The sequence below is a fragment of the Artibeus jamaicensis genome, unplaced genomic scaffold, assembly GCF_021234435.1.
Source record: "Artibeus jamaicensis isolate MK-2021 breed Jamaican fruit bat unplaced genomic scaffold, CSHL_Jam_final contig_936, whole genome shotgun sequence".
Lineage (NCBI taxonomy): Eukaryota > Metazoa > Chordata > Mammalia > Chiroptera > Phyllostomidae > Artibeus > Artibeus jamaicensis.
Window position 1 is genome coordinate 517,117 of NW_026522017.1, and position 21,982 is coordinate 539,098.

The 21,982-nt window shown below is 49.2% G+C and overlaps 2 protein-coding genes across 7 annotated transcripts in view; one reads left to right on the top strand and one right to left on the bottom strand.

Moving 5' to 3' along the window:
* TANC1 (tetratricopeptide repeat, ankyrin repeat and coiled-coil containing 1) overlaps positions 1 to 21,982 on the top strand; it is a 222,223-nt gene that overhangs the window by 198,325 nt on the left and 1,916 nt on the right. For 3 of the 5 annotated variants that reach the window (XR_008389666.1, XR_008389668.1, XR_008389669.1), the window contains 8 exons: positions 4,264 to 4,397; positions 5,871 to 5,994; positions 6,319 to 6,494; positions 9,062 to 9,194; positions 10,559 to 10,650; positions 12,324 to 12,470; positions 13,513 to 13,613; positions 14,290 to 19,359. Coding sequence is in view for 1 of the 5 variants with exons in the window: in XM_037140442.2 (XP_036996337.2) it covers positions 4,264 to 4,397; positions 5,871 to 5,994; positions 6,319 to 6,494; positions 9,062 to 9,194; positions 10,559 to 10,650; positions 12,324 to 12,470; positions 13,513 to 13,613; positions 14,290 to 15,718 (2,336 nt within the window). In the remaining 4 variants the exon portion in view is untranslated. Of the gene's footprint in view, positions 1 to 4,263; positions 4,398 to 5,870; positions 5,995 to 6,318; positions 6,495 to 9,061; positions 9,195 to 10,558; positions 10,651 to 12,323; positions 12,471 to 13,512; positions 13,614 to 14,289; positions 20,944 to 21,982 lie in introns of those variants that run through there. The other 2 variants (XR_008389667.1, XM_037140442.2) reach the window with 2 other exon arrangements.
* The window catches only part of WDSUB1 (WD repeat, sterile alpha motif and U-box domain containing 1), a 73,194-nt gene continuing 72,535 nt past the window's right edge, over positions 21,324 to 21,982 (bottom strand). For both annotated transcript variants that reach the window (XM_053655164.1, XM_037140443.2), the window contains one exon: positions 21,324 to 21,928. In XM_053655164.1, coding sequence (XP_053511139.1) covers positions 21,771 to 21,928 — 158 coding nt within the window. In that variant the 3' untranslated portion in view covers positions 21,324 to 21,770. The remainder of the gene's footprint in view (positions 21,929 to 21,982) is intronic.

The window sequence follows — 21,982 nt, forward strand, 5'->3', positions numbered from 1 at the left end:
GAGGTCCGGCGCGGCTGTGCCTGGCAGCAGGGGCCCCAGCAAGGCTGGGGTGCGGAGGCTGCTCAGCGGTTCATCTCCCAGCACCTTGACATTTTTCAGTGAGAGCGTCTTCGCTGTGTTTCGCTGTGTGCTGCCCATTGTTGAGCATCAGATCAAACAGCTGCCCACTCTTTGTGGACAAAGGGGATTTACAGCTATTGGGAAGTTTGCTCCTCTCTCTAACAGAAGCCTCCCTCCCTCAGTGGTAGAAGGAAATGCCTAAGAAAGCAAGGCTTAAGGAAGTCATGAACTCTCTAAGGACACTTTTATTTTTAAAAGATTTTATTTTTAGAGAGGGGGGAAAGAAGGGAGAAAGGGAGAGAAACATCGACATGCAAGGGAAATACCGTTCGGTTGCCTCTTACACACACACCCCCAACTCGACCGGGGGCCCGGTCTACAACCCAGACATGTTCCCCGATTAGAAGTCGAACTGGCAACATTTTGGTTTGCAGGTCGACACCAGCCAGGTCCCTGATTATATTTTAGCTCTTGGAGAAAGTGGCTGAGCACCTTAGCATGTCATGACCAAACTTTTTACTTTGGTTCTTGTCCTTTACAGTTGAGTGGGGTTTGTTCCGTGAGCCTTCACCTGAGGCTCAAACGTCACTGCCTTTGTCACATTTAATGGTTTCGATCTTGGCACCTAGATGACATTTATGAGAACCCACTGTTTACTACTACTTGGGCAGTTTCATTTTTTGTTGTTGTTTTTCCACTCATTTTCATAAGTGACGGGGAAAGCCAATATATTAGTAAATAAATTGCACGGACAAAAACAGTGCGAGCAGAGCTGAGCCACGGTGCCTGCGTCCAGCCCTCGGCATCTCGCCCGCGGGGATGGCCCTGCCACAGTGCACGTTGTTTCAGGAACGCGCTTGGCTCGTCCTTGTCCGTGGTCATCAGTGTGTGATGTGTGACAAGGTTGCCACCAGGACTCCAGGAGCAGCCTCTGTGGATACTGACCTGTCACCCTTCTCTCTGTGTCTCCAAACTGGGGACAGAGGAGTACGGGGTCGGGGCTGACAGGTCGTCCCTGCGTGTCTGAGTGACAGGTCTGCGATGACATGTCATAAACAACCCTGTCAGTGGCATGCCTGTGTTCCTGGCGTGTTGGCAGGTGTGTTTCAGTAAGTCTTCGCCCAGGGCACTGGAATAATGTCAGAGATCCTGCAGACGACCCATCTCACAGAGTCACATCTCACCGATGTTCTCCGTAGCTTCGTGTTCTTGCGTGTGAGTTGGGTTTTCTTACAGCGAGTATCTGCCGTGACGAAGGAGCTCATGCTCCGAAGACAGAGGACAGTATTGCTGAGGTAAAGTCAGAGTCAACGGAGACAGATGTTTGCGTTTGTGGACATTGAATTAGCGTAGTGCCACCTTGTTAAGGATTTCACAAGTAGAACAAACTGCGTCCAGTTTGAGCCCTAAAAAGTGCCATGTGTTCATTTCGATGTTCTTCGTCTTTGAGTTTCATTGGCCAGCAGACAAGCCTGGACAGGCAGACCCACTGCAGGGCACACTGTCTTCTGGCCCGGTCCCCTCTCCCATTTTCTGACCAGGCCATGTGCAGTGAGCTTCATTAGAGTCTGGTGATCAGCTCAGAGGTCAGCCTTTTAAGTTAGAATAGTTGGAATTCCAGAGCACAGGCTTGCCTTGATTTTGTTTGTCTAAGCCTGCAGTTGACTAGTTTCAGTCTCACTGGTGTCCGAATATGGTCTCCTTGAGTCCTTGCGGCTGCCGACACTTGAGATGCAGCCTAGCCTCAGGGTCCTGGGGGATGCAGCCAAAAATACCCGGCCTTGGTGGAAGAAGGAAAGCGCGGTCCTGTTGTTCACCGGCATCCTTTGCAAATGAAGGCGCCGTTAGAACGTGTGGGCAGAATGTGATCGTCCCAGGCCTGAGAAATCTGAGGCTCTGGCAGACGGTGAAGGAAGTTCATCACTAACGCACAGTGAGTCAGGCCACAAAGGAAGAGGCCAAGGGCATCCATCCCTGTCTCCAGGCCTGGGTGGTGCTCTCGTCCAATTGTCAGCTGCTCCATCCTCTGCTTCTCTGGCGCCTCCTTGAAGCACTGAGCCCTATTTTTAGTGTAGGCCTGTCACTTCTGATGTGCTGCTGGGGCAGGAATTCAGTAGCAGCTGCAGCAGACACTCTGACTTACAGGGCCCATTCTTAATGCCCATGAACCCTGTTGACCAAATAAAGGAGAGTGGAACGTTACGGCGCATCAGCGGCTTCAGGCCTCATCAGATGGAAGCCAAGTTTCTTGCTTTCCGTGGTATCCTGCATAAACGTGTGCGGGGCGTGCCCCTGTCTGCAGCATGTGGCGTTGTCGCTTGTCTACTCAGCTACAGCTGGAGGAGGAGAGGGCACAGGTGGCTTTACTGGAGGAAGGTCGTGAAGGAGCAACAGGTCCAGGCGGTGTGACCCACTGCCAGATCTTCCATCCCAGGGGCCACTCACAGGGGTCACGTCGGCTCCATCCAGATAATGTGTGAAAGTGCCCCAGTGCTTTAGACATCATTCGCAGGAACCCCATGGCAGGGGTGGCCTGTGATGGGTGAGCCCAGGGCTGTGGGACCAGGACCCGTTAGTGCCGACTCTCAGTGCAGACGGGATCGCTCTGGCCACGGAATTTCCAACATTTTGGATGTGAGCACATCCCGCCTCCACCCCATGCACCAATATGTAAAACTGATATAAAATCCAGTCTGTTACTGGCATTAGTTTATCATTTATTTACAAGTTGAGAGGTGAAATCGGTGACGGTGAGCCTATTTGTACAGAGAGCAATGGCACCGCCGTCAGGATCTGCAGTAGCTCACACTTCACATCCGCATTCTGTCCCGGTTGTACTGTCTAGAGAAAATCAGTTATCACAGATGGCAGCTGTTGTTGAAAGTGACTCTTCTTATGGTCGTGAGAAATTCTTAAGAATAGGCAGATGAAAGCATTATTAAGATTGCCGATGACAAGCCACCCTTGTCACACATTCCACGCTTCCAGGGGCCGAGGGCAAGAGCTGACTTGCCCTCCTGGAAAGAGAGGGTCTGCTTTCCCCCATCTTGCTTGGCCTGACCTCCGTGTCCTTAGGTCCCCAGTATAGGGCCCCCTGGATGGAAACAGAGCTCAGGTGATCTGTCGGGCAGATGTGGGTGCCTCTCTGATGTGTGACGAGGTGACGTCACCGGCTTGGTGCACTGTAACCCTCAGGAAGGGCTATAGAGACTTATTTGTTCCTCGGAGGAACTGCTCTCTGTCACCGATCAGGCCCAGGCGTCAGGTCCGCGTCCTTCTGTGCATGTGCGGCCCCTGGGGGCTCAGCCATGGCCAGACCGATGGGGAGTTGGAGCAGGTAAGTCTGTCTGTTCTGAGAGGGGCCGCACGGGGAAGCTGCGTCCTGAGTACTTGGCTGCTCACATTAAGACTCATGACACGGGGGGTGGGAGCGAGTCACGGATGTGAGGGTGTCGGGCGAGCCTGTGCTCCATGACCCCTCACCATTCGTGCCACGGCCGCCCTTGGCCGACCCCTCTCCACACCACGGCTGGCCGCGGGCAGCTCACCGCCCCTGGGGTCACCCCGGGCCCTTTGCCCGGCCACTCGGGGCCCTCCGTAACCTGATTTCTCTTTCTTGACATCCCTGACCTCAAGTGTTGGCTTGTTACAGAGCGTCTAAGCTCCAGAAAGGCAGGAATGATGGGGTGTGCCCTCTACTGCCTCAGTAACTCTTCTTATTGAGTGGAATTCATGGCTTTGGGGTAAGGGGCCAGACTGGACAGTAATACTGATCTGTGTTTGTGTCGCACTGTGGTTTGGGTATTTCTTGCTGTAAAAAACTAAACCATAGGACAGAAGCTTAGTGACTCCAGAATCTGCGGTTTGCCCCGAGCCCGGTAGAGATGGAGGCTCATCTCCACGCCCACAGCCACGGCCGAGGGTCTCACTACAGTACAGGGCCGCCCTGGCTTCCTTCCTCACCGCAGGGTGTCTGAGTCCCAGAATGAGTGTTCCAGGGAAGCGGAAGTTGCTCATCTCCTAGGACCTGGGCCCAGACAGCGGCCTGGCGACCCTTCTGCTGTTCTCTTGGGGACAGAGCTCACCCAGATTTGGGGGTGGGGGGCCACTGATAGGTGGAGCCCGCCCTCTCAATGGCAGGAGTATTGAAGAATTTGGGGCCAGCACATCCTAACCGACTGCCCTCCCTGTGACTTGCTTCAGCCCTGACTGCCGCTGCGGGACGAGGGAAGCTGGAGGTGTGCGAGCTGCTGCTGGAGTGCGGGGCCACCGTGTCCCGGACCAACAGGAGAGGGGTCCCACCTCTGTTCTGCGCGGCGCGCCAAGGGCACTGGCAGGTACGCAGTGGGCCCCTGAGTGCTTCAGAAACAGTGAGTGGGGACAGGGTCCACTCTCCCTGGGGCCCACACGTGGCTCCCCTGAGCCCCGTTTTCAGCGGCCTTACTTCTGCTTGTGCCGTGCGGAGTGTGGGTGAAGGTGTGCCTTGGGTGGGGTGGCGCCGTGAGCCAGGCAGGCCAGGTCAGAGCCACCCCCACGGCTTCCTGTTCCCTGGGGAGGGAAGTGGGGCGGGTGGTCCCCATCACGACAGCAGAAGACTTGCTGTGACATTTCTGTTGTTGGTCTGACTGTGTGGCCCACTGGCCCACTGCCCTTGAGAGAAGGGTGGTTCTCCTGTGCTCTCTGGAAAAGGCCCCGTCTCCCCTGTGGTCCGGCACCGGGGTTCATTTCTTCTCCTGTGAATGGCACGTTGTCTTTCACTCAAGGGAACCTGGGATCCTTGACAGCAGCGGTTCGTCCTTTCATTCCTTCATCTTGTAGGCAGTGGCTGTGAACCTGCTCTGTGCCTGGCACCAGGTTACACACAAGCAACAAGCACATAAATGGATCTTAGCATGTTCATTACAGGAAGAGTTTTTAGACCCAAGCTCACATCGTGGCGTCGCGTCTGTCCCGATTCCTGTCAGCTCTGTGGGTGGGAGCCATGAGTGCTTTTCTCCCTTTCGTTCCCGGCGTTTGGTGTGCAGCCCACGTTCTCTGCACCCTACAGCGTCTACATGGTGCCCTGGTCAGTCCCCTTGCCCGGTCTCTTTCCCAAGGCAGGGGGCAGTTTGGGAAGGTTCATTGGGAATGCACCCCCTTCTCTGGGGAGCCTTAGGACGTCAAGCCAGAGAGAGTCTGGGCCGCCCTGTACACAGCCCTCCCCACTGGGCTGGTGCGTGGGAGGCACCGGTCCTCTGCAGGTTCCTGCTTGCACCCCCGGCCTCATCACGGGCACTGCTCAGAGGCACGGTCCCGAGCCGAGGCTCTCCTCCGGGAAGCTCTGCTAAAAATCGCCCTCTGTGGACATGGAGCTGCCCACTGAGCTCTGGGTCCTGGAAGTGCAGATTACTTGGGGTGTGGCGGGCGAATACGTTCCTGCGCCCCACTTCCCCGGCTCTGTGCCCTTTCCTACAGACAGGACTGTCACTGCAGTGCCGGCCTGGGGACCTGTGACTGTTACCCGCCTCCTTTTAGTTCTGCTCAGTGATCCCACACGCCCTGCTCAGTTGTCTGGTCACTGCTTGGTTGTGGCGCCCAAATTCCTGTGTCTGCCTGGTGCAGGCATGTTTTTAAAAGTGCACTTCTGGAAGAAGGTTGTGTTCAAAAGAACACAACAGAAAATGTTTATAGGCCACCCAGTTATACAACTTAGTGGGGTTTTCAGAAGAAGAGTCTTTCTACTACTTTTAAAGGTAGGAAGACCTGCCTGGGGGTGGCAAACACAATATAAAATGTAGCAGGAAGATTGTAATTCGCAGTGTTTGTTTCAGATTGTGCGGTTGCTGTTGGAACGCGGCTGTGATGTGAACCTCAGTGACAAGCAGGGCCGGACGCCCCTCATGGTGGCTGCGTGCGAAGGGCACTTGAGCACCGTGGAGTTTCTCCTTTCAAAAGGTAGTGAGCGCCCGTCCACTCCGAATCGGGTTGCTTTTGGATGGACAAAGAGCTTTAGCAGACTCAGCACTTTCCGGTTCCGATTTTAAAAGGCATTTCGTTACAGAGATTTTCTGACTGACACACAAGTGGAGAGATTGGGTAACGAAGCCCACGTACCCATTTCTCAGCGTCCGCAGCGATGCCCAGGTGCCGAGTCAGCTTCAAAGTCCATGGCACCTGCTGGCCACGTGCCTGGGCCAGGTGTTCGCCCTGGGTAACGCTTTGCTGCATCTGGGCTTTGTCTGCCCGAGTTAATGTTCTCTGGTTGGGCTTCTCTTTCAGGTGCCATCATTTCTTCTCTGGACAAAGAGGGTTTGTCTGCATTGAGCTGGGCTTGTCTGAAAGGTCACAGGGCAGTGGTCCACTTTCTGGTTGAGGAAGGAGCCGAGATAGACCAGATGGATAAGAACGGCCGTACCCCCCTGGACCTGGCAGCCTTCTACGGGGACGCAGAGATGGTAGGTGCTGCGGGTGGTCTCGCCCCTCTGCCTGCCCTGTGCACAGGGCCAGGGCCTGACCCAGGAAACCCAGGACCCCACCCAAGACCCGAACACCCCAGCACGTGTGTGAGTCTGTGTCTGAGTGTGGTCAGGGTGTGTGTGTGTGTGTGTTGCAGGGTATTTTTGTTTCTCTTTAATTCTATGCCATGCAATCTATTCCAGAATTATAGTAGAGATTTTCATAGACTCTTAAAAGTTTAAAAACACATGATTATGAACCGCGTGTATGACGTGCGTGCACACACACAAGCATGTGTACTTTAGTTTTCTTACAATAATCCACGTAAGTGGAATTCCTTTATAGATCATTTAGAAATCATACATATGCATGTGTGTGTGTACATGAGAAATTGCTAATCACGTAATCAGCTGCTTTGTCTTTAAAGCTGTACGGCAACATCTGAGATGCTGCGGCACTGTCTTTGTCTCTCTGACCGATGCCGGAGTCGGCTGAGGGGTGAGGGTAAACCCTCACTGAACTCAGAACTGCAAAGGGTTTGTCAGGGCGGCAGGGCTGCGTCTTGGTCAGGAACCACGTCTCTGGTACCCATCGGGCCCCAGAGGGCTATTCAGCCCCTCTGGAGTGATCACTGTTGAATATTTACTATGCCTGATGTTGGGGCCACCCGGAGAGATGGTGTTATGTTGCTAGAAACTGTGGACCAGGCCGTCGTCATCCTGCACATCTGGGCCTCGACGCTTTAAAGAGGCTGTGATGCTGGGGTTAAACGCGTCTCCATCTCCCGATCATTGTAGACGGCGCTTACCATCGGGTTTCAGAAACAGCTCTTTAACCGAGGCTCACAGATCTACGCGTTTATTTCTCAGCTTATACTACCTTACCAAATCCTGTAGCCTATTAGGAAAAAGTAAAGGAAGTTAGCATCCTAGTACCTGTTTTAAAATTGTGATAAATAACACAACATAAAATGTGCCATCCGAGCCATTTTGCAGTGAGGAGTTCAGCACTGAAGTCTAGATGTCCTCATCTTGTAAAACGGAAACTCCTCACCCATCACACAGCTCTGCCCCATCCCCCCTTCCCGTGCCCCTGACACCCCCGTTCTACCTCCTGTGTCTGAGTGCATCTGCTCTCGGCAGCTCGGTAAGTGGGCTCACACTGCACTGGTCCTTTTGTGTCTGGCTCATTTCATTTAGCGTGATGTCCTCAAGGTTTACGCAGGCTGTAGCGTGTGATGGGACTTCCTTCCTTGTAAAGGCCGAGTAAGTGGTCCATTGTATATAGTTGCCACATCGCCTCTTCCCACCCATCCATCTGTGGGCGCTGACGTTCCCCGCCTCCGGGCTGCTGTGAGTAGCGCCATTATGAACACAAGTGGGTGTGCCAGTACCACACTGAGACCCTGCCAGTTCTTTGCGATCTCCCCATATTCTTCTGGATATAGACCCGGGAGTAGAACTGCTGGATCACCGGGTAGTTCTGTTTTCAGTTTTTGGAAGGTCCTCTGTACTGTGTCCAGGGCGGCTGCACCATTTTCCATTCCCACCAGCAGAGCACAAGGTCCCTGCTTCTCCGCATCCTCACCAGCACACTGGTGTCTGTCTGGTTGATTGCTTTTTCAGTAACAGCCATGCGAACATTGTCAGACGACAGATCGTGGTGGCTTTGATTTGTGTTTTCCTAATGGTTGGTGATGTTGAGCATCTTTTCACATGCTTATTGGCCATCTGTACATGTGTTTGGCAAAAGATGTCTATTAGATCCTTTGCCCATTTTTACATTGGATTCTTTGGGATTTTGCCGTAAACATGTGGGTGTTTTTAATGCCATCTGCGTGCCTGTTCCAGTAGCATCACAGAGAACAGCGGTGGACCGGCAGGGTCCACTGTCAGATCCATGTGAAAATCCGAGGCGGCCACAATCCAGCAAGTGGAGCCGTTTGAGTGGCCAGAGTGGTTTCCCCTGTTGTTCTCTGTGACGGCTGTTTTATCAGGTCGCGTCGGTTGTTGGACCAGGGTCTCCATCTTCCCAGTCCCTGTAGTCAGGTCTCGTCTTTTGCCTTGAAGCGAGTTATAATCGGCCCTATCGGATCCCAAACTGCTCATGTGCCCAGCTTGCTGGTCCCAGACCGTGTGGGCCTGAGTGTTTCTGCCCCACCTGTCGCTATCACCTCCTGCGGGAGCCGGTGACCAGCGTGCCTCCCGAGTGACTGGAGAGGAAAAGGTGTCCGTGTCTCATCTCTGTGACCGGGGAGGTGGGATGAGACGGATGATGACGTGTGCATGCACTTCACGTGATGTTACCCGACGTATGAGTGCGTGCACACAACACCTCCCTTCCCGGGAGCCTCCCTGTGGATATCGAATGCCCTTTACCAGAGTAGGTTTGGGGTGTGGGTTGCAGCTTCTCTGCTCTGCCCTCCATCAGCTTCATTTCCATTCCAGGATCCTAATGGCCGGAGGCACTGAAGATCAAGGAAAGCTCCCACACCAGGGCGCTGTGGGTGGACCAGCAGTGGACCTCCTGCCCGGAGCCACTCCTCACACCTCTCTTCCCACTGCAGGTGCTGTACCTGGTTGAGAAGGGCGCCGTGATTGAGCACGTGGACCACAGCGGGATGCGTCCCCTGGACAGAGCCATCGGTTGTCGGAACACGTCTGTAGTGATTGCGCTGCTGAGGAAAGGAGCCAAGTTAGGTCGGTAAACACGAAGTTTGGTAGGGAGGGGTCAGCTTCGGGTTTTAGAGCGTGTTAGGGGCTGTACGTAGATGCCTGTTCCCAGGTGAAAAAGGCAGATGTTTGGAGATTTCTTTCTCCCGTGACACTCATTTAACCGCAGTCACCGAAAATGTTGGAACAGCTCCTGCTGCTGTCGCCAGTGTGGGGACAGGGCAGAGGCCAGTGCTGAGGGGCAGTCCAGGGTTGTGGGGGGTTCAGGGTGCCCAGGAGCCACGCCGGGGCAGTTCCCATGGACTCCAGGGGTACAGGGGGCGAGTGGGAGGCTCACAGATGCCCCGGTGACAGCCGAGTCTGTGAGCCGCTGCTCTGGAGTAAGCACGGCCAGTTGGGTGGGGCAACGGCACCCCCAGCACTGGGAAAGCTTGTGTGACTTACCAGGGACAAGAGAGGGCTCGTTAAACACGACGTCCGGGGTGGAGAGATCTGAGTGGGGAAAGCCCGTCTGTGGGGCTGGTTGGGACATGACACACCCTTCAGAACCTGTGGGGGAACAAGCGGGGCATCACGGTTTGGGTTTGAGAGGGCAGAACTTCGGCCAACAGCAGCTCTCTGGAGAGGGGCTGTGATGAGGATAATTATAGTAGGAGCTGATATTATTAAGCAGTTCACAGCATCAGGAACTTTTCTAGGCAGTGGCAGGATTTAGCTTATTTAATCCTCACCTACCCTATAGCAGGAGGTAATAACCACATCCTGCTACAGGGAAGGAAACAGGGGCACAGAGGAGGCACATAGCTTCCCTTAGGTCGGTCAGGGGCGGAGTCCGGTTTGGACCTGAGCATTCGGACCTCCGAGTCTGTGCCGCCGAGCCTCGCGCGCTGCACGTGTTTAGAAGGGGGATGGAGAAAGCCGTGGTCAAGCGGTGGGCTGGGCAAAGTTGGATGTAGACAGGGGCAGGGAGGGCAGAGGGCGGGCGTAGTGGGAGGAGGGCAGCAGAGCTAAAGCCGAGGCATTTCAGAGTCGATGGAGTGGTAGACTGTGCCGTGGAGTGCAGGGTAAGACCCCCTTCCCGCCGAACAGGGCAGGACACCAAGGAGCCTGTGCTGAAGCCTCGCTCCGTGGACCCCAGATGCCCATCTGTTCCCCTCCGAATGCTCAGTTCAGCTTCACACAGACTAGAAGAGAAGCCCGTTCCCCGGGGCCCTGCTCCCGTGCCCCGGGTGTGTTGCTGTCGGAGGTCGGAGGTCGGCAGGACACCCGGCGGGGTCCTCTGCAGCTGGGCCCCCCTTGCGTGTGATCCCAGCTGTGGCGGGGCCACAGAAGTGTTGGGCACCATGTCCCTATGGCCGCCGGATCCCTCTGACTGCACGTTTGTTTTGCAGGAAATGCTGCCTGGGCGATGGCTACTTCCAAACCTGATATTTTGATTATACTTTTACAGAAACTGATGGAGGAAGGAAACATGATGTACAAAGTAAGTGGCTTTGCCCCTCTCTGTGGTGTGGTAATGGCCTGCGAGCGGCCTCTGAGTCCGGCGTGTAAAGGACGTAGCTGTGCCCCTGCACGGACTCGCACGGTGCGGCTTTAATAGCAGCTCCGAGAGATGCCTGCCCGGCCTCCCGCCCAGGCTTTAACATCCTGACAGCAGAGTCCTCGAGGCAGCAGGCACTTCTCGTTGTCTCTGAGAACCGTTATTTCTGAGCAAATCCCCGTGGCTGTAGCTGACGGAAGCTGCTTCTGGTTTAACAGAGCACGCGGGGGATTCGTCAGCGCAGGGGGAGCGAGGCGCCCGGAAAGGAACGTTCCGGAGACGTTTTCAGAGGAAAAGAATCATTAAGTCTCCCAAGCCTTGATTATCTTATTTTAGTATTTATAAGCTTTTAGAATTTGAAACTGTTTCTACAGATGTTTTTACTTAAGGCAGTAAGTGATGTATAATAGTTACTCAGGAGACTGAATTAAATTTTTTCCATTTTCCCTTAGAAATGGAAATAATAGATCTACACATGAATAAATTTGACTTTAAATAAAGTAAGTTTTCTAAAATAAGACATCAGTTTCAAGCAAAAGCAAACTTGGACTAGAAAGGGCCCGATGGTAAACGCCCGGGGCTCTGCTCCATGGTCTCTGCCATTCCCGGCGGCCGCGCGCCAGGCCGGCTGCGTCTGTGCGGACTGCGGGCAGGCCGCGTTGGGCTGCAGGCTGTGTTTCGCCAACCCCAGGTTGAAACAGGTGCTTAGGCCGTTTACAAAGATCACAATTCTTTCCTTTCTGTGATTAGACAGAATTAAAAGATTCTAAAAACAAAACCCTAGATTATGAGCATTTTAATCCTTTTTACCATGAGGCTGCTGCACTTGCTATGTTTCCCCTTTTCTTTTTGAAATAATAAATAAAGAAACAGGCATATAACATGACCCAGCAAGGTTCCTGGCTTGGGATCAGTTTGAAATTGAGTTCAGAGTGTGTATTATGGTGGCTTTGAAGTGGTTTTAATGTGAGTTTCGGTAGCAATTAGGTTCAGAACACCGAGCCATTTTCAACAGGCTCCATCCCCGCTGCGCTCAGAAGTGACTGAGCACATTACGTGGATTTCTTAAGCCTCGAACAGGACGTGTGGTGCTGTTCTGACTTTTAAAGCCCATGCTTTCGGTCCTTTTAAAAGGAAACATTATTCTGCAGCAAGCTGTAGGTTTATCCATGAGACTCTACTTGCCTTAAGAACTGCAGTTTTCATCTGACTTCTGTTATGCTTGGCATTAAAAGATCACTATGAGATATAAATGATATAAAATGAGAGAACACTCATGAAAAGGTTTTCAAAACAATATTTAAAAAGATAACCTGATGTGTTAAGACCCATAGTTACCATTTGGCAGTTTACAGCTGCCCCCCCCTCAGTAAGGTCAGCGTCTCGCTTACCCTGGGAGGTGCGCACTGCGGTCAGCGGTCAGCGAGGCCGTGGGTCCGTGCGGCTCAGGGTTCTGGTTCTGGTTCTGGCTACGGCCCTTCCTCCTCAGGATCCTTCCACTGTGCTCTCGTGGCTTTGGCAGTGGGGGCAGAGTAACCCCAGGATCTTTGGGGTGTAGGAGCACATTCACCTTGGAGCATCTGGTGAAGGACAAATGTCTGGTTTTTGGATCCTAGAAAGGGAAGATGAAAGAGGCAGCCCAGCGGTACCAGTACGCCTTAAGGAAGTTTCCCCGAGAAGGATTCGGAGAGGACATGAGACCGTTCAATGAACTGAGAGTGTCCCTCTATCTCAATCTGTCTCGCTGCCGGAGAAAAACAAATGTAAGCTGAGCACCCTTGGTTCCCCTCCTTCAGCGATGGGATGTTTCCACAGAGGGGAAGGCCAGTTCTTCCTCCTTAGCCCACATCTTGGGGCCTCCTGTCAGACTCTCGCGCACATTTGTGAACCTGGTGCTTCTCTCGGATGAGCATGGTTGGATCGCTACCCCCACCCACCTCTCCAGATGCTGTGAGGGCGTACTTGGGTGTAGTGGTTTCCTCCGCTTCAGTGCAAACTGCTCCTGCACCCCACCCCACTCCCCGGCTGTAGGTGCCAGCATTGTCCTGAGTGGCCCATCGCCAGATTTAAAAGAAAAGGACATGATCAGGCTCAACTTAAATATGTCACCGTCTGCATGCAGGGGCATGCAGCTCGGGGCCCGCGGGCCACATGCACCCATGATGGCTGTGTGTGTGTGTATGTGATTACGTGTTGTGATATATTTGATGTGTGGCCCAAGACAACTCTTCTTCCAGTGTGGCACAGAGACGCCAAAAGGTTGGACACCCCTGGTATGGCTTATTATGTTTGCTTAGGAGTTGTGCCAATAATTGTTTAATTTGCAGTAAATAGTAGCTCAGTTAATCCGTAACTAATAACTAGTAGATTTGTTTCAGTAATTCTTCTAATTTTTAACTTCATCCTCCTACCACCAAATCTGTGGACCTCCCTGGTCCTGTGGCCATACCAGCTGCCCCTTCCCGTCCGAGTGGGCGGAGCATCGTGCACCCTGGGAGGCTGACCCCCGGGTCGTGTGCTGGGTTCCCCCTGCTGCGGCCTCCTCGGCACTGCTTCTGCCACTGTCCTCTCTCTCCTGAGTCACCTACGTTGTTTGTCTCCTGGATTCTTCTCTTAAAAATGTTAATAAGTTTTAACTATCTCCTAACCATAAAACTGAACAGAAAACAAACTTACCTTGCCCTTCCTCTCTCTCCAGTTACGTCCTAATTCTCTACTAACCTTCAGAGTGAGACTCCTGTTAAAAAGTTGCCTGTAATTGTTTCATTGTTCCTTCTGACTCATGTGTTTAACTGTTGACACCAGGACTTTGGCATGGCAGAAGAATTTGCGTCCAAGGCTCTTGAACTGAAACCAAAGTCCTACGAAGCCTTTTATGCCAGGGCAAGAGCGAAGAGAAGCAGCAGGTACCGTCTGGGTGCGGCGAGATGCGTGGTGAGAGACGCCACGTGCTTCTGTGGTACCGAAGCTGCTGGTGCCTGTGGGGCTTCGGACTCGGGCAGTGCTCAGATGCCTCTCAGCTCTTCTTAATACTAAATTGGTTGCTTCCAGGAGGCACAGTTGTGGCTGTTGTTAGCAGTGGCTCGACTTTGATTTTCTCCTGACATCTGAATGACTGTTCCTCCTCTCCACCCCAGCTGACACTTACTGCCACATACGGTTCCTAGATTGGTCCATACTGTCAGTGGGACTGCCAACCAGAGACATTAAGTGGAGGTGTGGGGGAAGTGGGGAGGGGCATATGAGACTTTAGAATTAGAGGTGGGCATGGTGAGGGGGGCAGGGTGAAGGTAGCTTTAAGAGAATTCTCATACCCGCTGATTCGTGCTTGTTCTCAACCCCAGCCCAGGGGTCCTTAGAGAGAGAGAAGGGCCCTGGAGTCCACTGGCTGGGGCTAGAATTCAGCCACCCCACTCACTGAGCATCTGTAAGCTAGTTAAATGCGCCCTGTCCCCCACAGTTAAGTGTTCAAACCTCACTCACCTACTTTCTCTTTGTTTTTTAGCAAAGCCATTTTGTGAAGTTACATTCGGAGCATGTGTTCACATGGCTTGTGATTGTATCTTCTCTTTCTCTATAAAGGCAGTTTGCGGCAGCTCTGGCTGACTTGCGAGAAGCTGTGAAGCTCTCCCCCACCAACCAGGAAATCAAGAGGCTGCTGGCCCGCGTGGAAGAGGAATGCAAGCAACTGCAGAGGAGCCAACAGCAAAAACAGCAGTGCCCACCTGCGGCCCCACCCAATGACTCAGATAACGAAGCAGAAGCCCCGACTGCTGGACTAAATGACCACTTTCCTCTTGAGGAGGCTGAAGAAGAAGAAACTTCTCCGCAGGAAGAATCCATTTCCCTGTCTCCCAGGTCCCAGCCATCCTCATCTGTCCCTTCCCCATATATCCGGAACCTTCAGGAAGGGTTGCAGTCCAAAATAAGGCCAGCCTCACCCCAGAACAGGCCGGCAGGCACCAAGCCCCTGCGGGAGCCTGCAGTGCAGCCAGGGTTGCTGATGCAGCCCACCAAGCAGGCGCAGATAGTGAAGACCAGCCAGCACCTCGGCTCCGCACAGGCTGGCGTGAGAAACGGTAGCACAAAAATCCAGGTGTCTTCCCCAAATCCTCCCCCGAGTCCCATGCCAGGGAGAATGTCAGCAGCTCCTGCTGGCATCAGGAACCAGCCTTCAGAGGGAGCAGGTGTGTTCACTGGGGGGGGTTCGGGCCGGTTTGGAGACCGGCTGGGCCCCAGCCACGGCATCCAGCTGCAGCACGGTGAGGGCGGCAATGTGTACCCTTTACCAAGCAAGATAAAAACCGCAGAGCGGCTTCTGGCTCACGCCTCCGTGGCCGTGGACGCAGCCCCGCTAAACCAAGGTGGGCCAGTGGGCTGCAGCGACACGCGGCACCCAGCCTGCCTCCCCGGCTCAGGTTCTTCTGGTTCTCAGTCTGGCAGCGTAAAGATGTCAAGTTCCACCAGCAGTTTGGCTTCGAGCAGTTTTTCTGATGGCTTCAAGGGCCAGGGGCCAGATGCCCGAATGAAAGACAAGGCTGTCCACCAGGCGCAGAGCGGCACAGCTGAACACAGACCGCGCAACACTCCATTCATGGGCATCATGGACAAGACCGCGCGGTTCCAGCAGCAGAGCAACCCTCCCGGCCGCACCTGGCACTGCCCGGGGCCAGAGGCGCCGCTGACAGGCACGTCCTCTGCAGCCGGCCCGCAGGCCTCGAACTCGGAGAAGCCCGCTCTCAAACAAGCAGCGGGGTATGGCAGCCAAGGCAAAGCCTGTTCTGTGGCGACCCTGGGTGGAACCGTCCACAATGGGGCGCAGGTGAAAGAGCTAGAAGGAAGTAAGTGCCAAGTTCCAGCCCGCTGCCCGGATAACAGGATAGCCAAGGCTGTTTCTCACCTGTACCAGGACAGCGTCTCTAAGCAGCAACCTCACGTCAGTAACGAGGGCCACCGGAGTCACCTTCCTGCGGCAAAACCAAAGCGCTCCTTCATAGAGTCCAATGTGTAGGCGGAGAGAGACCCGCTGGTGGAATTTGAAAGTGTATTGGCTCTTGGTGGTAATTAAATGTTTTTTATAAGAAAAATTACTTTTCAGCCATATTCTTTTTCCTTGAAGGTAGGTCAGATACCATTGCTTTATTTAAAATGTGGGATAAAATTTCTTTGATAAATATCAGAAGTCACCATAAGTAAGAATGCTAACCAGAATTGAAAAGTACAAGTAGTTATGTCTATTAAGTTAAAAATTTAAGATAGCCAAGAAGACATTAACTAATGCTTGTCTCTTATGAAATTATTTGGTTTTTATCACTTTTCTCCTAGCCTTTGCTATGTGGTAAAATCATAATATTTCTTAGAGACTAGGATCAGCTCATGGCTAAATAACCAGATGAGAACAGCCCAGAAAAGATGGAATTTCAAGTTGGAGTTCCACCGAGTCAAATCCCAATTTGCAGATATAGATAAAATTAAGACCAATGTGATTTCTAGCTGAATATGTGACTATAAATGTTACACTGCTGACTTTTTAAAGCAAAATACAAGAATATCCAAGTATTGTTTCCTTCATAGCAATTCCTCGAAGAGGATTAAGCACTTATTTCCATGTTACGTTTCTCATTAAACATTTTTATAGCACGTTTTGGGAACTACATTCCTTCCCTCCCACAATGCGTCTCAGTATTTGGAAGCAGCGTAGGCCATTTGGAACCATGACCGGCGATCAAGCTGGCTTTGGGCTCTACTACCGAGAATACAGTGTTCGTGGGGACATGTAAATGAGCTCTCAGCGGGTTCACAAATTGCTTTTACCAGTGACAGCAGTCCTGGAACAAGCCTTCTGCGGTCCTTTAAGGATGGAGTTTAATTTGGATACTTACGGTCTGGTTCATGGGTTGTTTTGTTTTATTACACAATCACTACTTTATAGTCACATGTTGTACATATTACATAGCCAAGTTGTATTCAGACTTGTAAATATAACTATTTCAAGTACTTAATCTTTAAAAAAAATCATATTTGCATGTTCTTTGTAAACTTCATCCATACTGGTTATTGCACTGAATATATTATGGCATGTTAACAGTGTACCAGTAACGGCACTTTATTTCATTTATATGAACACCTTTGAGGTGCTACTTAAGTCCAAACTGATTATTCATTTGTAAAGATAAGGTACAGGAATGAACCTTGGCTTAAAGGTATTTTTCTATGACAATGGTGTGCTATTGAAGGATGTTAAAATGCTAGTTTGAGAGAGGAGGGAATGTATTTGTTTTATATGTTGGGATGTGAAATTTATTTTCTAGAACTGGGGAGAAAGGAGTTCTATATTTACAGAATGTTTTAAAAATGAATCGTTGTAATGAAGTTCCTGTGAGCATCACTATAGTTTTGTACGAGTAGAACCTTCTGGTGTTATTCTTCGACATTTGTTCTTGATGTGTTTTGTACAGCTTTGTCATTTTTTAATCGGCTTTTCTTGAGTTCTGCTATAACTACTATGGCTTATTTATTGTGTATTGTTTTCCTTAATATTTGTGAGTCTTAACTCTTTTGTTATGTAGTTTTGTTTTTGCACAACTACTGTACTTTTCCACATGGAATAAAGACTATTAATAGAATGTGTTTTGCATTAAATGACACCACGAACAGGTGGAGAAGATACTGACGACAGCTACCCGCTTTGCTTAATCCAGGATGGTCTTGTTACTCTAAAAAAAGGAGTGAAAAGCCTATTTTTACAGTAATACCATCAAATGCATATATAATTTAATTTAGTAATAATTTTAAAACAAGGGTGACAGCTTCTAGAAATGTCAAAATATTCAAGGGTCAAATTTAGTCTTTTTGCCTGAAATAGGGAAGAAAGCACAAAGAAAAGCATTCTATAACTTTATCTGTTCCAGAAATTGTGGTGTATCTTTTTACTGGCAATAAGGTATCTTTAGGACTCTTAACTTTCAAACGTTTTGGCAACACAGTGATCACTGTTAATATGAAAGTTTGTTCTCGCACATTTGTATTAATTTTTGGTTAAAAGTGTGCATTGTCAGCGTGCCCACGTATTTCCTATTTTGGTGTCAGAGTCGCGGGAATGAGGGAGCACTGAGCTGTGCTGCACTGCAATGAGATGCCGGCTGGAATCTAAGCCTTCCTGTCCCCTCTGCTGCTGCAGGTTACTGTCTGGTTGCTGTTCTTACTAGCAAGGCTATGGGTAGAGTTTTAAGTCCTCTAAAGGTATACATTTAAACTAGAGGTTAAAAATAAACTGGGTGGGAAGGAAAAAGTGTTATTTATGGACATAATTCTCGTTGTTGGATGACCTTTACTGTGAAGCTGCTCGTGTAACTACTAGCAGAACTTGTTACCTACAACATCATGATTTTGATACAGTTGCAGTAAAGGTATCTGCTTAAATCTGGCCACAGAGAAGTCAAATCTCCTTGGGAAGCTACTGGTTGTTCCTGAGGACGGGCAGCGGACAGGTGAGTGCTGCTCCTGCACAGTCCCGAGGGAGGGTGTCCGTGCATGCGCTTTCTGTGGGTGGTCCTGGGTTTGGAGTGTCGAGGTCTGTCTGTGCTTGTGTGTTTATGGGGACACTGTTGTTTGGCTTTGGCTTATTTGTAAGTACTTCACTTTGGTAAATTATTGGCATCTTAGTTTTCAGCCAGTTTGTTCAACAAGAAACTATACTGGGGAAATGTAGAAAAGAAAATCACCTCTAACACTTAAAAATAACCAGCCTTTTATAGAAATTGTTTTCCCTTAAATAACTTTGATGATGTTCAGTAATCAGATAGCCTCCTTTGGAAAGTAAGTCTGTTATTTTACCAAAGCAAAAGATACTTGGTTCAGTGTTGGACTCTAACAATTAAAAAAAAAATTGTTAGAATTATGTTAGCATTCTTTCTGTAAAGAATGCAATAGGCAAACACCTTCCAGAATATGTCCCCAACTTGTTTTTTGTCCTCTAAAGAATGTGAGAAGCATGTGCAGTATAAAGAAACTCTTCTACAATCGTAAGTTGTGAACCCTAGCTGTGATACAAAATAAAACTCAGCAATACATTATGAGGATGACAGAAACTGCACAAAGCAGCAATTGCAAAGAAAAGGCATTTGGAGATTTCAGTGGTAGCTAGCCTTGCATCCTGTGGACATACAGCTTATTTACTGTAAGTTCATAAAATTTAGGAAAAGACTAAGTATAGAAGGTAATTACACTGCATTTCTGTTTTATTTCAAGTTTATTTCAAAGTTTTCAAATTTCTGAACAACAGGGTTTGGGGGTAAACACCCCGATCTAGGTCTCTGCTTGCCATCGCAGTTCAGTTCTAACAAGCTTTCCCACTAATGGCTTCCATTCTGGTAAACAGGTACGTGAAGGCAATACACCCATCACTTCCTGAACTCCGAAGTTTTCTTCTAAGTGAACACTTATCAGGGCACTGTATTAAATGCCAGTGTATTGTACAAAAATACATGGTCATGACTTCCAGTCAAGATGGAGGTATAGGAAGACAAACTTCACTTCCTCCTGTAACCACAAGAGAATTACAACTAAATCTCAACACCCAGAACTGTGAGAAAATCAAACTATGGAAGTCTGACCACCAAGGATTTAAAGGAGCCACATTCATCTAGACAGGTAGGAGGGGCTGAGATACAGAGGGGAGGAGACACAGTGGGGTGGGTGCAGAGAGGTACTGGTGGTTGAACGGGCACGTGTGGCCCCATATTCATGTGCGGTGGATAAAAATTGGGAGGAGTACCTTCGGAGCAAAGGGATCCCAGCCCCAGGCCAGACCACACAGCCCAGGGTTCAAGTGGCTGGAAGCTAAATCCCCCTAACTTCTGACTACAAAATCCAGTGGGGGTTGGAGGTGGCAGAATAATCTGCCAGATTTTTAGTAAACTCTGCTGAAAAGGGCCTGCGTAGGTATAGAACATCCGCGATCTTGCCCACTCTGGGATTCAGCACCAGGGTGACAGCTGGAAGGGAATCAGGTGCATAGGGAGAGTGGCTAGAAATGTGCCAGGCAAACCTGCAGAAGCCAGGCAGGAGCACGGTCCTCTGGCTTCCCCCCACACAAGCCACAAGGCAGTGAAGTGGGTTGCCCTGCCCTGGTGGTTACCTAAGGTTCTGCCCCACAGAATTAACTGGTGCCTTTTACAGGGAGTCAAAGCAGCTCTATCTTAATACACAGAAACAAACATACAGTGGCTGCCAAATTGAGACAAAGAAATAGGGCCTCAGTGAAAGAACAAAACTGCAGTAAAAGGATGAAACAAAATGGAGCTATATCAGATGCAGAGTTCAAAAACACTGGTGATCAGATGCTCAGAACTCATTGAGCATGGCATGAACACACAGAAATGAAGGTTATACTAAGTGAAATAAAAGTCTACAGGGAACCAACAGTGAAAGGGACTCAAATCGATGATTTGCAACACAAAGAACCACAATAAGAAGAAACAATTTTTAAAAAATGAGGATTGTATAAGATGACTCTGAGACATCTTCAAAAGTGCCAACATCTGAATTATAGGGATGCCAGAAGGAGAAGAGGAAGAGCAAGAAACTGAAAACTAACGTGAAAAAATACTGAAAGAAAATGTCTCTAATTTGGTGGAAGAAAGACAAGTCCAAGAAACACTAGAATCCCACACAAGTTGGACCCAAAGACCACCCCAAGACACATCATAATTAAAATGACAAAAGTTAAAGATAAACAGAGGATCTTGAAAGCAGCCAGAGAAAAGCAGAGAGTTACCTACAAAGGACTTCCCATCAGACTGTCAGCTGATTTCTCAAATCTTACAGGCAAGAAGGGGCTGGAAAAAAGTATTTGAAGTGATGAAAAGCAAGGACCTACAACCTAGATTACTTTATCCAGCAAAACTATCATTTAGAATGGAAGGACAGATAAAGTGCTTTCAGACAAGGTCAAGTTAAAGGAGTTCATCACCACATGAAATGTTAAAGGGAGTTATTTAAGAAAAAAACCAAAACTATGAACGTTAAAAAGGCAACAGATTCACAACTATTAACTAAAGCTACCCGCCCCCCCCCCCCAAGAAGAAATAAGCAAACAACTAGCACAGGAACAGAATCATAGGTATGGAGATCATATGGAGGGTTGTCATATGATAACTAAATATGGGAGGGGGAGGGAGGAGAATGGAGGAAAAGGTACAGGGATTAAGAAGCATAAATGGTAGGTACAAAATAGACAGGGGGAGGTTAAGAACAGTATAGGAAATGGAGAAGCCAAAGAACTTATACACACGACCCATGGAAATGAACTAAGGGGGGTTTGCTGGAGGGAAGGGGCTACCAGGTAGGGGGGGGGCAAAGGGGAAAAATTGGGACAACTGTAATAGCATAATAAAATATACTTAAAATTGTATAGTCCCCCTAGCTTAGTCTAGTTTAGACTATTATGTAGAAACTTCAATAATTCTATATGCTAAAAAAGGCTAATCTGCCACTTTATATATTTTTGCAAATTTAACACTATATTCAACATAATTCCAGCTTATACAATGGTTTTAGACAATGGAGAAAAATAATCATTACCACCTTGAAGATTTATAATCCAACAAAACTCATTAAACATATGAAAATTATTTTATTCATAAATCTACAATTACTTTGCTACAAATTCTCCTTAGAGGGATTCCAAAGAATTATCAAATAAATGGCTATTAACTAGGGTTTCAATATCTGTTATAGATTATTCTGATGTTTGCTTGTAATGTGGTATGACCTATACCTAAGAAGAAAAGTGGGTACTGCAAATTAAAGCTTTATTTCTCTAAAAGTTAAGATTTTTTTATTAATACAAGATTTTATACTAAAAATAGAAAAGAGGTTAGATGTGTTCAGTCCATGTTTTAAAGAATGAAAATAGATACTGAAGAGTTTTTATAGATAACTAAATTTAAGATTACCTTTGTCCTTCTGTTTTGCCTTTCATAATATCTTATTAGTATATACTCTTAAATCATTCAAATGAGATCACTGATACAATGTACATAATATAAAAATAAACGGTTTTATTTTTTATGTGTCTCTAGCCATCGATCGATGGCCATTTTCAGAGTCCTGTTTGGCGTAAGTACCGCTGAGGGAAGAACAAGATTCGTCATGGGACTTGTGCGTTTCTTTTTGCTTATCCAATTTTCCATTGCTTCCTTTTCATAAGAATAACCATCTAAAAAAAACAGACACAAATTATTTGCAATGTAGAAAGAGGAAGTTAGGATTA